The sequence below is a fragment of the Plectropomus leopardus genome, chromosome 7 (assembly GCF_008729295.1).
Source record: "Plectropomus leopardus isolate mb chromosome 7, YSFRI_Pleo_2.0, whole genome shotgun sequence".
Taxonomy (NCBI): domain Eukaryota; kingdom Metazoa; phylum Chordata; class Actinopteri; order Perciformes; family Serranidae; genus Plectropomus; species Plectropomus leopardus.
In genome coordinates this window covers 15280964-15298864 of record NC_056469.1, presented here as the reverse complement: position 1 = coordinate 15298864, position 17901 = coordinate 15280964, and the positions used below count along the sequence as shown (strand labels likewise).

Here is a 17901-nt window from a genome sequence, read left to right as displayed (position 1 = left end):
ATCTGCATACATCATTCAATTTGAAGTTCATGTGACCTTCAGAGTCTCTTTTGTTGTTGTTCAGTGTCATTAAAAATGCCAAATTAGATCCACTGGCACTTAATGTATTTCAAAAATCATGAAGAATTCCAAGAATGCTGGTTTTCATTTAATAGGCATTAAATATAATACATAGATACAACAGTCAGAAGGTGAAGGCTGGGTTTTTTTTAGAAAAAATACAAGGTACTATAAGGCAGTGCTTTCAAACATTTTGGGTTTATGAACCCCGAAAATGAAGCCATGTCCACTGATGATTGATGTTGTCACCATTTGCTTAATGTCAATCAGCTTTGACCAGGAAAACCAGAGGTAAAATGATTTTTAAAAAAAAACAAAATTATCTAATAAATTAAGGTGACGGGACAGGACGTACTGTATGGACGTTTTGAATCTTAAATATGTTTTTTTTTGCTTCCCTGTCCTGTTAATCATCTCAAGACCCTTATAATTTGTTGAAGGTATCCTGACACCTCCTGCTGTAAGGCATGGGGTGTCAATGTGTATAATGTGGCAACAAGACAAGAATGACAAATTTTCCTTTGGTAGATGGTTTTTACATGTTGTCATTGAGTTCCAGTCTTTAAAGGTTGAGTGTGTGGCGTGTAGCGGCATCTACTGGCAGAAATGGTATATTACATTCATAACTATGTTTTCATTAGTTTCTAATCATCTTCAAATCACACTCACTGTGTTTTCACTACCCTAGAAATAGCCATAATATCTGTATAATGGTCTTCTTCTATGGAGTCTGCCATGTTGTTCTACAGTAGGCAAGAATGAACAAATCAAACACTGGCTTTAGATAGGACCATTCACATTTTCTCGTCGGCCACGACAGCTCTCCTTCATGCATTCTGCCATCTCACCGCTAGATGCCACTTAATCCAACACACTGAACCTTTAACGTTTGAATGCTGACAGCAAATGCATATAGGTGCAAGACAAAGTCTATATCAGCTTCTAAGTCATAATCCTGAAAGTTGCTCATGTGTTCAGACCCCTTTAGTTTGGGTCAAAGGTCGATTTAAAATACTCACAGTGGCAAAGTGTCACGCAATGTCAACAAAACAAAACTGGCAAAATGTTTAAGAAAAATTGCTGAGATAGTTCAGCCGTTGTTACGTCAGAAAGGCCTGGCATTGTGTTCTGTGTGCCACTGCTTTAAATCAGCAGTGTTGACAGTCACATCTGATGTCAGATTAACATCTCATAAATCATTTATTTGCTGAGAAGCTAATGTTTTAGAAGGTCCTTGTTGTCTAATTTCTGTCACAGTCGCACGCTGTAACTACTCATCTCAACAAAAGCAAATTCTTACTTACACAAAGAAAATAACACTCTATAAACCTTCACGATAGACTTTACACATTCATTTGATTTACATTAATTTAAATAATATGATTTATAACTTATTAACACACGTTTTTCACCTATGAAATTAGGCAATATCTTAGCATGTCATGTAGTTATCATGTTAGTTGGCTTATTATTTGTTTCAGTTCACTCGCCCACGCGTCCACTCACTGATCTAAAACCACTGATGACAGAGCAATACTCTGTGCCCACATTTTATCCACATATATGAAGATATGATGTGATGTGACATGAAGGCATCTGATCAAGTATCTGAAATCACTCCAACATAGAATGACACATATTAATAGGGACACAGAGGCACGCACAACACACTGGAGTCCCCGGACATTTGGATACAGTCTCAACCTCTTCTTGAGGCATGGGAGGGTAAAAAAAAAAAAAATGTTAATTTCCAGCCTTCACAGAGAGTTCAGGAGATCCAGGGTGGGAAAACAATTGTCTCTAAAGCTGTTGAGTCTGTAGGAGGTCTGTGGCATTTTACAGAGCGGAGGTAGAACATCATCTGACTCCCGCCTTGATGTCCGATGCTTTCATATTTCTCTTCCAAACTTGAGGGATCTGTATCACAAACACGAGGAATCACACTTAGGACTTGATCTTTAACCATTCGTTTATCTGACATAATTGTGTGTGTGTGTGTGTGTGTGTGTGTGTGTGTGTATGCATTACTATAGGGGGAACTGAAGGCTCGAGATGTCGTCCCAGAAATGACAGCAGTCGTCTCCATATCAGCCCGCTGCCCAAGAACATGAAGCCTGTTACCAGCCAGAAAACACGAGGGTCCTGGTAATAAACATAAACAGTGTGAGTGTATGTGGGTAAAAACATGGAAAAGGTTCAGAATGCACACGGAGAAAAATTGTCAATACATTCTGTGTTTTCACACCTGCTTTTTGTAGTTTGGTTGAATCGCGTTTACCCCCTTGGTGTGGTTTGTTTGGCAGGTGTGAAAACAGCAATCATACTCAGGTGCGGACCAAGACAACCGGACCAAGACCTTTTTGAAGAGATGGTCTTGGCCCGGTTACAAACAAGCTGCTGTGTTTTGGTTCATTTGTGGTAAGAACGTGATCTGACCTCAATCGGACCCAACAGGAGAAAGCATTGCACCATAGCCAGCTGCACTGTGCTTCTGTCTTTCTGCTTAAAACAGCTGTGCTTGCCCTCTCTATTCATATCAATGCTTAACAAGTATAAGCTGTGCTGAAGATCATGGGCATACCTGATGAAATTTTGGAAATATTTTTGATTGTTAGGTAAGTCACAGTCCAGGAAGACAAATGCCTGCCTTCTCTTGAACTGCCTTGATATGCATCTTTGGTGACTCCAGTGCATCAACACATTATTTTCCAGCCACAGTCGCGCTTGACTTTGAAATGTATCATTTGCCTCAAGTGATAAATGCAAATAATGCAATAAACGATGACCAGGTCCAACATGCATTGTTGTCCATTGTTAAATTGGAAAGTGGCTAATCTATTTCTGGAGCAGAAAACTTCTTTTACTCTTTGTTTATTTTCCTTCAATGCATTTTGCTTACAAATAACAATTTTGTTCTGCCTTTAAAAGCTGCTGTGTGGACACAAACCAAACACAAGGCATTATGTAAAACTGGTCCTCGATTCAGTACAGAGGAAACAAATTATAATTGTGAAAAAAACTTCAAACAACCCTGCAGAAACATCTGAGGGCTAAAATATTACACTTATTTCAAATAAAACAACTTTGAAACAAACTTTTATTATTGATTTATAAACTGTTATTTATCATATTAATTAACCTTTTTTATGTTAAATGTCAGTGAGAAATGCACATTAAAAAATATTTTATAGTTTTTTCTTCAATTGTTTGTTTTGTCACCTCAACAGTCCAAAACACAAATAAAAGTAAACCATAATGCTTCTGCAGGAGGATGCCTCACCTCTTCAAAGGACGACTCCAAATTCATTCCAAAGGCCACGCCTATCAGACCGAATAAGGAAAGGGAGAAGGAGCCCATCGCCAGCTGCAGATTCAGCCGCATCATCACGTTACGATGGCTAAAATAAAACAGAGAGCACATTGTTTCAAGAAGACTTATTTTACAGGTTAGCTTCAAGGATAGGTTCCCCATTTCATTTCATGTCTGTCTCAAAACAACATTCAGTTGCTTGTATGTACACTAAAACAGTTTTTGCTTGCTGAAATCAGTCCACATGTTCATACCGACCATTAAAAATATCCCCCTCCTAATGTGCTTTCAATGTATGTAATAGTGGAAAGAACACACAGCCCTTGTTTTGTACAAAAAGTATTCAACTGTTTATCTTCATGTGAAGCCCAGCAGTCTGTGTTAGAAAAATCAAGCTGATAACTTCTGAGGTTTTGGAGTTTTGGTACAAAGGTCCCCCACTTTTTGTTGTTTTCCATCTGCTGCAGGTCAAAAGGGAAACACAAAGAACATACTATGTACTAAAAAGGATTTACCCTCTTGGTTTGGACTTGTGAAAAAAACGTTAACTTGTGTACCCATTTCTGCACAAAATGAGGGCTGTGTTTTTAATGTCTCATAACTGACTAATAACTATTGTTTTAAGACAGACTTGAAAAGTTGTGGACCTATCTTTTAGCCATTTTCTCTGAATCTTTTTAGAGTCAGAGAATGAGAAAGAAATTGTACAAAAACTCAATAACACAAAATATAAGCTCAAACATAATTAAAGCAGATTCAGACAAAATACTGTTAATACTAAGAAAACATACGAAACATGCATACATACTGTATACCCAGTGTGTGTGTGTGTGTGTGTGTGTGTATACCTGTCCAGATTGATAAAGACGACACTCTCCGAGTCATCTATCAGCCCTTTCAGCTCTCTGGTTTTGTTCCCCATCTCCTCAGCCTGTAAGAAGCAGTTCACAGTCGCCGTATGAGCCCTCAACACAATCACTGTGTCTTACACGTAGATGACAGTTAACATTGTGTGCTTGTGCTTTTGGATATTTACACAAACAACACAAGAGGGGCAAGTGGACAGGTTCAACATCACGATAAGGTGCAAGTAATTTTAAATATTATTGAGCATACAATATCAGGAGCTTATTTAATAATATTAATTATTTAATATTAATAAGGAAAAGTGACTCATTTTTGTATTTGTTTAAGCAGCACTACCTGCATGAAGTAATTCTCCAGTAATAGCTCCATCTCCTCAGCATGGTCAATACCCAAACTGCTCTCCTCACTAGAAAGAAAGACAGACAGACAGACAGACAGACAGACAGACAGACATATGTTTATGCACACACACACAAATAAAATAATAACACTGCTTAAGAAAGGGTCTAGCAGTTACAGAAGATGAAATGACAAAATGACCTTTTATATCTACATATATTTCAAAAACATGTGGTGGTTCTGGCCTGGCTCCATTCCATCTCCATTCGGTCACATATCCAATTTTATTTTATTTTTTTTATTTTTGGCAAACTGTAACGTTTTGTATTTTTTTTTGTATTGAGTCTAGATTGTGGCAAAAAGAATGGTTACCGCTTGCCTTATTTTTAAATATCCAGTTTCACTAAGGTCAGAAAAAAGAGAATTAAAGGAGAAAGGGAAAAAGACAGTTATATGCAATAATTCACATACAGTAGAAAAAAACCCAAGTGTTGGTTCCTGGTACCTGGTTCCAAACTTTTACCTAAATACAACCCCACAATTATTTTTGCAGTACCTAACCCACATAAAACCTTGTCCTTAACTCCAACCAATGAGGAGGATGGAACATGAAACTCTATTTGAAGGGGAGAGAAAAAAAAAATCAATGGTGAAAAAAAGTGTATGTGAGTGCATGTGTGCAACTTACAAAACTCTCGGGTCTGTCCACTTGGTCAGACAGAGTTCTTCAATCGTCTCATCCTCATCCAAAATCTTCAGCAAAGTATCCTTGAAGACTTTTATGTCTGTCTCCAACTCTGATAAGCTGTCAGAGTAACAAGAGTCATCAGGGAAACTGAGCGAGACAGACAAAACAAAGCGTGAATGTTTACTGTGAATGTTTGAGACTAACACTGCCTAACTGACTTCATAGCTCTTTGATCCAAGGAAAGAAAAAAAAGAGTGCTAAAGAACACCCGAGTGTGACTGGAGAGAGGCCAATTTTAGAGATTTTAAAATTAAACTATAGGAAAGTTTTGGAAGAAGATTAAAGCGGGATGCTGAACTGAAAAAATATTATGGCTAAGAAGCTAAAATACAATTAGAAAACAAAAATAGAGTGGGACAAGATCTGAGCCTTGAGCATGTCACACATGATTAATGAAGCTTCATAAAAGTCAGGGAGTTTTTTGATTGACTGATGAAAACCAGTATACAGGGTTCCTACAGCTTAAGGAAAGTGGGATTTAGGTCTTTTTAAGACTTTTTAATGCCACTTGTAAAGAAATTTAAGACCAATTTTAAAGCAGCCAACACTGAGGGGAAAACATGTACTAACATTAGTAACTTAAGGTTAGGGTTTTATTTTATTTTTCAAATGTTTATTGTGACATAAAACATGCAATGATGTTAATGCAATAGACATTCTTTAAATTATTATCATTTTCTTTAAAGTTACCTATCAATTTGAGCATTTTCAGTACAATGTCATAAAAAACAGTGTCTAAGCTTTTTAATATATTTGAAAAATTGATTTAGACATTTTAATGCCAAGGCCTTATTTTAAGATTAATGGATTCAGTGCCCTTTAAGACTTTTTAAGGATCCGCAGGAACCCTTTGTATAGTCCCAGAAAAGCTGACGCACTACGTCGTATCCACAATTTAGAAAAGCACTGCAATCTTGATGCTATCTGCCTTCATTAAAACAGCATTTACAAACTTTAGTGATGTACATGTGGTTGTGTGTTTTACCTCTTACTGTTTTGCAGCAGTATATGTAGTTTAGTTCTATCAACCGAAAGGATCTTTGGATCCACCAGGGATTCCAGCGTGTCCAACATTACCGGTTCAACCTCATTCAGCCGAGCTTGTAGAGTGTTTATCTGTTAACACACGTACACAAAGACATAAATAAACACAAGCAAGCTTCATCTTGAAACAGAGCCTCGTGTGGCATACTAGACGAAAGTTTGGCCACATGTGCCAATTTACTTGAATGAAAAAGGATGTCCGAACTTTTGACTGCTACTATACGTTCTCAGCTGACAGAGGTGGCTTTATCGAGGTTAGGACATGCTTAAATGCACAGACACACAGTGTTTTCCCTAATGTCTCACCTTGTGCTGCAGGATTGCCTCTAGTGCTCTGAACTCGAAAGGCAGAGAGTGGGACTGTGATGCCAGCTGTGGGGCCAATTCCAATACCAGCCATCGTTCAAATCCAGCACCACGGAAATCTAACACCAGCAGGGACTGCGGGGTTACAATGGCTTTTAAAGACTGCGGAGAAAAAGAGGGATGAGGGGGGGTTAACCTCTTTAGAGAACACTGAAACATTTACTCTGATCCTTGATAGTGGATGCAAACACTTAAAGAATATCCTTATTTCAAGACTGAAAGATTGACATGTTTTGTAGCCCTTTTTTTTCCAAGTTGTTTTATGTACACAAAATTTAATTTAAATGTGAATGTGTCTGTGTGTGCACAAGCAGCTGTGTGCTACTCTTCGATGATTGCAGTCCCAATAGTTGACTTTGATCTGTAAATATTTGCAGTGAGAGACCTGAAAAACTGTGATACACTAAAGTACACTTCTGTGTTTGGTTCTCAAAAGCCACAGTTAAGATATCCAAAACTGTCCCACCAATCAGGACGACTGACGAATAATGATTGTGAATGCAGCTTTCACAAAAAGTCAATGTGAAATGAATGAGTGAAGCTTGCCAGTCTGTCACAATGTGCAGACATTGAAAGCCCAAACACGCAGCTACAGCACAGAAAGCTTCCAGCACTTCAGGTAATGTACCAGCACTGCTCTTTATCCGTATTTTAATTTATTTAGCACATAATCAATTATAGAACCAGAGAAACATGAAGCATGCTGTTATACAAAAATGTTAAGCACAGAAATGAGTAAAGTACATTTAAATATTTGTTGCATCAGTCTCTTAATAATTACATGTTTTCTTTTCAGTTTTGGTAAAATAATATTTCAATAGTTGTATACTTGTCAGGAAAGATGTATGGAGATCTACTACAGTATGTTACACAAGTGTGTAGGCCTGACTCAAGGCTAGCATTCCACTATTTAGCATTCAAATGTAAAGTAAGGATTTGTCTAATTTTGTCTGTGTTATTGTTAATTTTAAAGATTCATGCAGGATATAAATCAAAATAAGTAAACAAAGAAGTTAAAAAAAGAAAAGAAAAAACACAAATTGAGATACAATTTAGTGAGTAAATTTACTAAAAATATGCCTTTCAGTTACACTTTTGTATTTTTCATTTTTATTTCATTTTAGTATTAGTTTCAGAGTGGTGTTGCTTGTTTCAGTTAATTTTTTAATTGTTGAGAAATGTTTAGTTTTTGTAGTTTTATTGTAATTATTATTATTTAATGATAATGTGGGGGATATTTATCAGTTCAGAATAGGCATTACAGCACTCTGTGAAGGTACTTGCCTCACAGTCAAGTAGACATCCCAGTTTCAATAAATATATGCACCAATGCTCATGCTTATTGTGTTGACAAATTTCACTAAATTGAAGAACTAAAGAGTTCCTGAATATTTTTTTAACCAGTCTTGTAAGTACACAGTATTGTTTTAGTTTTTTATTTAGGTATTTTTTTTTAAACTGTAGTTTTTATTTATTATTTCAATTTAGTTTAGATAACTATAATAACCTTGCTATTAATCACATACAACGGTATTTTGTTAATTTTTATATACATCATTATCAAAACTGATAATCAATGACTACATTACTTGTTCCACATACATCAGATGTGTCCAAAGTCTGGCCTAAAGGCCAACTGTGGTCCTCAAACAAGTTTTAAATGGCCTTCGTCTTGACTTTCAAATTATATTATATGATGCCGGCCACACAATATTGGTTAATCAAGCAACATCACTTAGCATTGTTTCCCCTCACCTCACAATGGCAGGACTTATATACAGTTCGTAAACATGCATCAAATAGAAACTATGCAGGTGGAACTGATGTGTTTTTAGAAACAGACAGTAAACAAGCAACCAGAATGGTTACCGATAACGGTAACAGCAGACATTTCCAGCTAAATAACCGCCATAGCCGCAGCACAGAGGTGTAAAGTAAACAATGAGGGCAGCCTATTATTTTTTCTCTGAATAATGAAACAGTTGTGTTTGTCTCATTTGTATGGGATTATTTTTTTAAATAACATATTGCATGCAAGAAGCAGCTGCCCCCCAGTATTTTTCACATAATGTAATCTGGCCCCAGTTCAAAAAGGTTTGGACACCACTGAGGGACATCATCCCATGACTTTATTCTAACTACAGCATGTCTGTGAGGCTGCTCTGTCGTTGCCTGCTGCTGGTTCTGTTGTGTCCCAGCTGGGCCGAAAAACAAACATGTCTCACATCAGCCTCCAACTGTGAAGAATGCATCCAGTCTGGCCCAGCGTGTGCTTGGTGCTCCACTGGCCCTAGCTCTAACATCCGCTGTCATACCTCAAAGGAGCTGCGGAGAGCCGGCTGTCGTAAAAATGACATATATTACCCTGAGGGCAGTGTGCAGGTTGTCAAAAATGACAGCAGGTAAGTATCCTGATACTGGTGCTATATTACATTTATCATTATTTGCCCTCAATAAACTCTAAGATGTTGATCTTGTTGCTGGTTACCACTGAACTTCTGCAGCACCGAGCTAGCAGATGCCAAGACACTGTTCCTCCAGCCCCAGGAGTTGTCTCTCCACTTGAGGCCGGGTCTGAAGCAGTCCTTCCCTCTCACTATCATCATGCCTACAGACCAGCCTATCATGGAGCTGACCATGGACACCGGCCCTGTGCCAGCAGGAGTTAACATCTCATTCAGGAGCATCATGAATGGAAACCCTGTGGTCATACAGGTCAGTAAAACTCACACAGATGTATTGTGCATGATATTAGGAAATACAAATTATTGTGATAATAAAGTCTCTTTTCTCTAGGTGACTGTTGAGGCTGACCAGTGTCCCAGTAACAGGACTGGGCCCTGGTCTGTCCACATCACACCAAAAGGCTTTTCACTGAGTGTCAAGTTAGAGATAACTTTAGAGTGTAAGTATAACTTCCATGACACAGTCAACATATCGTCAAAGAGCTAAGTATCAGAAAATTGAAATTTGATTAATAAACTGACATTTGAAAATGTGTAACAGAAGTAAAGGCACACATTTGTCTTCTATAAAATGACAAATGAACCAGTTTTAAATAAAATGTGCTTCCCCAGGTCAGTGTGACTGCAAGAAAATCCGTGAGGAAAACAGCCCTGCCTGCAACGGCAATGGGGCTCGCGTGTGTGGCCGGTGTGCGTGTTATGATCCTTATGTGGGACAACAGTGCCAGACAGAATTTTTTTACCGAGGTGAGGACGACTGTAGCCCAGGCCCGGATGCCCCATTGTGTAGTGGTAGGGGAAAATGCGTAATGGGAGGATGCGAGTGCCAAGAGCGAGAAAACCCTAACGAAAGGTACAGCGGACAATACTGCCAGTGCAGCAACTTCGAATGTCCGTTCCACAGGGGCAGGTATAGTATGTGATGACTGCCATGCAATATTCCTTTTTAATTCTTCTTATTTACATAACAGACTTGTATTTACATTTATTACATTAAAATTTTATCTAACAGAATATGTGGAGGCAACGGAAGGTGTGACTGTGGGAAGTGTGTTTGTGATGCTGGATGGACCGATGAAGACTGCAGCTGCTCCCTGGAAACGGAATCCTGTTTGGCAAGAAACGGGCAGATATGTAACGGCAGAGGGAATTGTTTGTGCGGAATATGTGAATGTACCAACCCAAGATTTAGAGGCCCGACTTGTGAGCAATGCCCTCTTTGTCCAGGCGTATGTGCGGAGCACAAAGACTGTGTAGAGTGTCGGGCGTTTGGGACCGGAGCAAGGAAAGACAGGTGAGAACTGGTTGTATTTAATACAGGCTCATATTCATATGCTCATACGATAACAAGGACAATTTTATTATTAAAGGCATAAGTTGAAATTTAAACTCAGCACAAAATTTAAGGATAAAGTATGTGGTGCTTTCTGGATTACTGTTATGTCACCACAACTCCCTCTTACTGCTTTTAGCATTAAAACTATCATTTTTAAGTTTTCAGTTAGGCTGTGAAAATATATTTTAAAAGATCAGTCTTGACTATTAAACCATATAATGAGCCAACGTACCAGCGATTTAATTTGTTTTCTTGAATAGCGTACATAATCGACGTCAGAGGAGAGATCTGACGGAGTTTATGTGTTACAGAGTTGACAAAAAGTAATATATTTATTAATTTCACAGCAGTCGTCAGACCGTAATCCTTTTTAATTTTAGATTTTGAAGGGCTGCAGAGTTAACATGTTATGGTTTAGACACACCCAATATCTATAATATTTAATGAATTTATCAAAAATTAGACAGCCCACCAAAACATGAGCAGTAATCTCACCTTTTTGGAAACCAGGAATTGAGAACAGAAGGAAGTTGTTAGGATGCAGCTAACTCCTTTCATGCCTGAGTAAATTATGTTTTTGTAGAAATCTGATGGTACACTTCTTAAAAAAGGCCATCTTTTTTCACAAAATATGTATTTAAAACAAAGATGGCTATGGCAGTTAATTTTAACTACACTACTGTTATTGATACATATTGTTAGTTTTAGATTTGAAGGCTTTTCATACTAATTTTAAATTGTTGTATGTTGTGAATTCTTGTCTGGGACAAGGGTGTTTTTAGAAAAGTTAGAAGTTAGAAAAATGAAAGCAGATCATAATATTTTAGAAAACATTTCATATACACATATATATGTATGTGTGTGTGTATATATATATATATATATATATATATATATATATATATATATATATATATATATATATATATATATGTGTGTGTGTGTGTGTGTGTGTGTGTACACATATATATATATATATATATATATATATATATATGTGTGTGTGTGTGTGTATATATATATATATATATATATATATATATACTGTTTCACTCCAGAAACAGAATTTGTGTTTGTGTTGGGCTTTTTTGGTACGAAGTTCATCCCAAATCTCAAGAATGGGAGCTTTACATAACAAATACTTGTTTGCTGCTATATTGACGCTCTGAATGTCATGTACAGAACCTTTAAATGACCAACACCATGTCATTTTACAGTTACTGTGTTAGTCCTCCTCAGACACTTACTGTTTTGTCACACTACTAATTGCAATTATTATTATTCATGCCTATTCAATCTACAACATTTGCATGTATCATTACATGCTATTATAAATTCCATTTATTAATTTCTATGTCTATTACTATTGTTATATGTTATGTTATTGTTACCATTGTTGTTACTGTGCATCTCTCCCTGTCTCTTTCTCTCCTCTTTCTCTTTTCTATATACCATTTTGTAATCTACTGTAATTCAGTTGTTTTTTCCTTCATTGATGTGAGGGTCTAAGGACAGAGGGATGTCGTATGCTGTAAAGCCCTCTGAGGCAAATTGTGATTTTTGATCAAAGGCTTTATAAATATAATTGACTTCACTTTACTTTAGTAATTTCAAAACTCATTACTGGTAGCAGATCTTTTTCTTGACAAATTATAGAGCAAAACTTTAAACTTCTTCCTTTTCCCATGGGTATCCCTATCAAAATGCAGCACAGCTACACAGTTTAGATTGATTTAGATTCGTTTCTGCCTTGAATTGACTGCATTCTCTCACTCATCACCAGGTGTGATCAAGATTGTGACTACCTCAATGTGACAACGGTGGAGAGCAGAGCTGATTTAAACTTCACAGAGCTTGTTGTGTCGTGTAAAGAGAGGAACTCAGATGACGACTGCTTCTTTTTCTACAGCTACAGTAGGCCGTTGTCAGGACACGTGGTACATGTGGCGCGGGCTAAAGAATGTCCAAAGCCTTTTCATTGGGGTTGAAAAGAGAAACCAATGCGAAGTGCCTAAAGTCTGCAAATAAAGTTTTAATATTTTGTTTTTTTTTAAATCTAAATCCCTAAATTTGTTTTCATTAATGTTAAAGAGTAAATGAAATAATTTCCATTCTTTGATACTGTGCCTCCATGAAAAACATTCTTCCTGTTTTCCTAATTTTACTGCACAGTGTCATCCTTTTGATGGCATCATGTCTAATTTACAAAGAGATTTACAAAACACCTCTGCTTTAAAACAGAGTGGTAATGAGGTCTGCATCAGCAGGAGAAGTTGATTTAAGTTTTCTGCAGAACTATGTCATGAAAAAAGAATTGTTATTTTTTATCAATGGCTTGGCTTTTGGTCACAAAATATTTCCTAAACAAAAGCCAGATCAAAGTTGATCTCTCTATTTGGTTGAGAAAAGAAATGTCTAATCGATCATTAAGTGTCCTTGTATGAAATAAACAGAGCATACCTCCAATCGTATGATAATGCAGTTGTTCCTTGGGATGAGGCTGGTACTGTGCTGAAAGCGAAGGTCTCTGGCCTGAAGACTTAGCTCCTGACAAAGCTCTGTTTTCTTTTTCTCTATAAGAGAAAAAGAGATGAGAGGCATCTTTTTTAGCAAAAGAAAAGAGAAAAACATGTTGCAGAACAACAAATGCAGCAGAGCGAGGGAGGTAACCATCCATTAGAGGATGGTTACACCAGATTTCAAGCGACAAGTAGCACAGAAATGTAGGCAACAATAAACTGTATCTCCAACCCTGCATGGCAAGGATTAAAAAAGTCTAATGGCACACTGAAAATGATACCTAAACCCAAGTGGGAGTGGTCATACCACAGAATAACCAATCATCAGACTCAATGACAACCATGATGATGCTCTTAAAATAAAAGACATCAGGCAAGTAAATCAAAGATGAACAATATTTATTTCCAACTACTTACCAAATGTTGTCACGTTTCCCTCTTGGTCAAAATTCATCTGTGAAATAAACAAACAAGATTACGATCACCTGCCTCTGGCAATCACAAGGCAAAAAAAAATAACAACAGTTTAAATATATATCAATACATAAAATGTTTGACAGTTTGGTGGATATTTGATAAGATGTGGGAAATCTGTGTTAATTCCAACAGTTTACACCCGTTTCTCCAAAAGCATCTTGCCATTTAATTCATTTGATTTAGATTCAATAGTAGCAGCTTCTGTTCAGTGAAAAGTGTGTTTGTTGACAGTCCTTGGCGCATCTCTTACCACTACAAAAGCTGGAGACACGCTGGAAACGTCTGTCACTCTGTGGCGGATAAAGGACACTGTTCAAGGGAAAGACAAAATTTAACCAAATGCAAAGCAACACTTTTCTACTTTGAAAACAGCAATTATGAGGATTAAAATATCAACACCTTGTGTGCCCTGTATTTCATGGGACCACAGCAGTATTATTTTAACGGTTTGATACTCATCATATTAGGAGTTAAATCACTGTGGGATACTAGATTTAGTAGAAACTTAAATCTCCCATACTTTCAGCTGTACTAAAAGCATTCAGGGAAATTAACATTTAAAGTAGACAGTGGCACCCCAGAAGTTTTTCATAGGGATGGTCTAAAGGGGCCAGTGAAAAATCTTGAAGTGGCACACCAAAACCAAAAGCCATGGTGAAATTTAAATAATTTAATCTGCTTATGCTGTATATGTAAAGACAACATGAAGAATTAATAAACAAGATACTGATATACTTTGGTTTCATGTTTTACAGGTAATGTTACTAATTATCTGATGTGCACAGAATAAAACTTGTGCAGTTCTCATTTTGAGTTCAACCACAGCCCTGTATTGATGTGTATTTAAACATGTTTTCATGATTTACTGATCTTCTAATAGGCCGGTTGTCCTTAATTTGTCTTTAATAGACAAAAATAAAGCTTTAATTTGACTGAGGACACTGATTGTAAGTAACAAAACATGCTATCTCAAGTTTAGGAAAGACTCATGAGTACCCATAGGATCCATTTTTATTAACATATCTACAATTCTACAATTCTACAATTTCATTTAGCAGACGCTTTTATCCAAAGCGACGTACAACACAAGCAAGAATTTAGACTTAAGGAAAAAACCCTTAGTAAGTGCAAAAAGTGCTTCAGGTGTGATTGGTCACAGGTGCCGTCTAGTGGCAGAAGAAGTGCCGCACAGCCCCCCCCCCCCTTTTTTTTTTTTTAAACCAACCAAAGTAATAACCAGTAGCGATCTCAGCATCTGAGATTCAACAATCTCAGTATCACTACTTACGATGACAGTCAACATACAACATCACACAACTTTGTCAGTGCTAGATAATCATTAGGTGCTGGGTTTTGGACCTTCTGACTTAATTTACCCCAAAGGGCAAAGCGGAGAAGAGTCAGGTTAAGTGCCGAGGTGTTCTCGGAACAAATGCGGCAGCATATCTTGAGGTGAGAGTACATGGGAGCCCCTTAAAAAAAAAAGAAAGCATGCCAGTTGTTGCCTCACCAAAATTTAGCCTCTCTTCCTGACAAACTAAGCCAATGTGGTTGGCACAAATGGATGCCAAGCTCATATTTGCTGAATAATGCAAAACAGATCATCTGGTAGATTTTCGATGGCTCTTAGGCTGCTGCTCGAACTACAGATTTTACATCTGTATTTTCATATGCCAGCAGCCACTACAGACACAAAAACATGTCAAGAGAGAGACCTGCCTCACTCTCTCAAACTCAGATGAAACGATAAATCTAGGCCGTGCTGATCAAATATAAACTAAGATTCTGTTACTGTTACCATAAATGCATCATCATGACTAAATACTGGACCCCAAGATAGCGGCTATTAAATTCAATGGAATTGCTAATCTGGCGCATACACCAAAAAAGTTTTCTAGCTTCAGGATTTAAGGTATGCGGCCCACTGAATATGTGCAGCTAAACCAGTTCCCACTCAGTTCATAGACTTTAGATTGTGATGATGTCAGAGATTTTTAAATGGTTTATTTTGGCTTGAGGAAAGTTTGACAAATATAATACCTCCCTGGGGCAAAAAAATACAAAGAGAAAAGAAAAAGATATGTCATTGAATTCATGCTTGTGCATGGATAAATACATTTCGCTACAGTCCACCACTGTTTACAATTACACACATTCAACTATTTTACCATCTCTAGCCAATAGATTTTTAATGATAGCAGTTGTAAAATATCTAATACACCAGGGATAATCAACTTGCTTTTGCTTTTGCAAAAATGACAGATGTTTCTAGGATTTTAAGACCTTAGTAGAATTTGAGGTCGTTTCAAGAATTTTAGGACGTTTCTAGGATTTAACGATGCTTCAAGGATTTTAGGACATTTCTAGGACTTAACGACATCTCTAGGATTTGAGGACATTTTTAGGAGTTGAGGACATTTCTGGGATGTTGGGACATTTTAGGACATTTCAATGATGTTAGGACATTAGGGGCTTAACTAAGACCTCTGGCGGGAGTGCAGGGGATCCTCCTCTGGCACTTTTTAGATAAACAAGCTCTATTTTGATGCTGTTTTATGCACTCTGGTGTCTTATGTATACTTAAAGCACCAAAACATTTCCCAGTGTAAATCACTTTATTTTTATTGTGAGTTAGAAAATTGTTATGGGGGACACCAGGCAGTCCTGGGGAAGGATCCCTGTGGACACCCCTACTGAGGTCCAGGCTAAGCCCCCAATGTCCTCAAATCCTACAAATGCCCCTGTAAGATATCAATGCAATAACATCACACAGGTATGAACGCTGCTATGGACACAGATGAACTGTCAGTATGCATACTGACCATCTCTTGTTCTTACCTGGCCGTGTTGCACCTCCTTGCAGCAGGTTCTCCTCTGTTGCCACAGCAGACTGAGATCTCCTGGGCTGACACCTTGACAGTGCTTGACTGCAGGGTCCATTTAAACCAACAACACTGTAACTCCTGCTGTACAATCCCAGTTTTCTATTTCCAAGTGGCACGGTGTACTTCTGTGGGTAGAGTACCGTGCGGGCACCACAGAGGATAAGGGTTCGAGTCCCACCCATTCCCAAAGAGCTGAAAAGTCGTTTTGAGTAAAAGTTCCCACCAAATAGCAGATACATCCTGGTGCAGTTAATGCAGCCAGACAGCAGCACCTTGTGTAGTTTCATCTCCACACGCAGACACTGCTGCAGCACGGAGGTCCTGACACGTCCAGCAGCCGGAGAAAAGGAAGCTTTGGCCACATAAGCACAGAAAGAGGGAGTTCAGGAGTGTCGTAAAAAGATGACAGTGTGTATGATCTCTGGGTGCTCTGGTTGGTGGCTCCTCTGTGTCCTCGAGCTGTTTGACAGTTTACTCTTTAGACCAGTAGGTCCATAACCGCAGGTACAAGAATGGCAGTTCGTACTTACATTATTAGCAAATATTGGTTAACGTAGCCTCTCGTAATGCTAGTCATACTGTATGTTGTCTTACCTAACTTTCCTCACAGTGTTTTCAGGAGTGCTTTGTAGCCCTGCATGTTGGTTATGCTAGTTAGCTCAGTTTCGAGGAACAGAACAGCTTATGCTCTTCGTTAATTATCCATTTACAATTAATGACAGTAAACGAAGATACAAGTGAGTCCTGCCGCTAACTACAGACTTTGCCGAATCGACACATTAGGCTGGGCTTTAGTCCGAAAACAAGCTGTCAAAGTTAGCATCATGGAGGAAACTAGCAAACAAGAGGACAGGCAAGAGCATTGTACGTGACCATAATGCACCGCGGTGACATGGACCGGCTGCCAAAGATCGTCTCTATGAAGTAAATCACTCGGACTGAAAAATTTGACTACCGAGGTCACGAGTATGTACAGTGTGACTATAAAAACAGGCTGTGAGCGAAACCGAATCCCCAGGTATGGAAGACCATTCGCGCCAAGAAAAGATAAAAAAAAAATATGAAAAGTTATGCATGTTAGAAATTTTAAAAATGTGCACATGGTAAGTCTAAATTATGAGGTAGATCATCAGTTTTATGAAATAAGAAGTCAAATCACAATAATTAAGTCAATGGAATGCAAATACAAAGGTTAATGGAAAGGTATGACTCAATAACTCAAAATTTATGAATTATTTAATTATGAGATAGTGAGTCAAATGTATGAGGTTTTTTTTAAAGAAAAAGAAAACCCTTCAGAAATCAAGAACTGATAATAAACTCAATATGGCAAACTAAAGTCTAGCTGGGATAACCGTCTCAGAGCATTATCTCTGTTTTCCATTTTATACTTGAACTTGTAGGCCAAAGTTATTTCCAGGAAGACTTGCAGGAAATTATCATGAATAAAAGAATAAAATTCTGATAGAGACCCTTTCTTGCCTA

At 37.7% G+C, this 17901-nt stretch overlaps 2 protein-coding genes across 4 annotated transcripts; one reads left to right on the top strand and one right to left on the bottom strand.

The window, feature by feature from the left end:
- Positions 1 to 135: 135 nt before the first annotated feature.
- Positions 136 to 17245, bottom strand: mrs2 (magnesium transporter MRS2). 2 transcript variants are annotated; one of them, XM_042490689.1, is made up of 12 exons: positions 16370 to 17245; positions 13782 to 13840; positions 13472 to 13508; positions 12996 to 13108; positions 6675 to 6836; positions 6310 to 6440; positions 5265 to 5411; positions 4574 to 4643; positions 4219 to 4301; positions 3341 to 3458; positions 2089 to 2202; positions 136 to 1977 (listed from the first exon to the last, which is right to left on the bottom strand). In XM_042490689.1, the coding sequence occupies exons 1-12, from the start codon at positions 16701 to 16703 to the stop codon at positions 1918 to 1920; spliced, it is 1428 nt and encodes a 475-aa protein (XP_042346623.1). In that variant the 5' UTR covers positions 16704 to 17245; the 3' UTR covers positions 136 to 1917. The 2 variants fall into 2 exon arrangements, with proteins under 2 accessions (XP_042346623.1, XP_042346624.1); XM_042490690.1 differs by having other exon boundaries at positions 5265 to 5381.
- LOC121946208 (integrin beta-1-like) lies at positions 7216 to 12893 on the top strand. Of its 2 annotated transcripts, none has more exons than XM_042490692.1 (7): positions 7216 to 7353; positions 8879 to 9136; positions 9239 to 9449; positions 9531 to 9639; positions 9812 to 10109; positions 10212 to 10493; positions 12319 to 12893. In XM_042490692.1, the coding sequence occupies exons 2-7, from the start codon at positions 8880 to 8882 to the stop codon at positions 12521 to 12523; spliced, it is 1362 nt and encodes a 453-aa protein (XP_042346626.1). In that variant the 5' UTR covers positions 7216 to 7353; position 8879; the 3' UTR covers positions 12524 to 12893. The 2 variants fall into 2 exon arrangements, with proteins under 2 accessions (XP_042346626.1, XP_042346625.1); XM_042490691.1 differs by having other exon boundaries at positions 8820 to 9136.
- Positions 17246 to 17901: the final 656 nt, after the last annotated feature.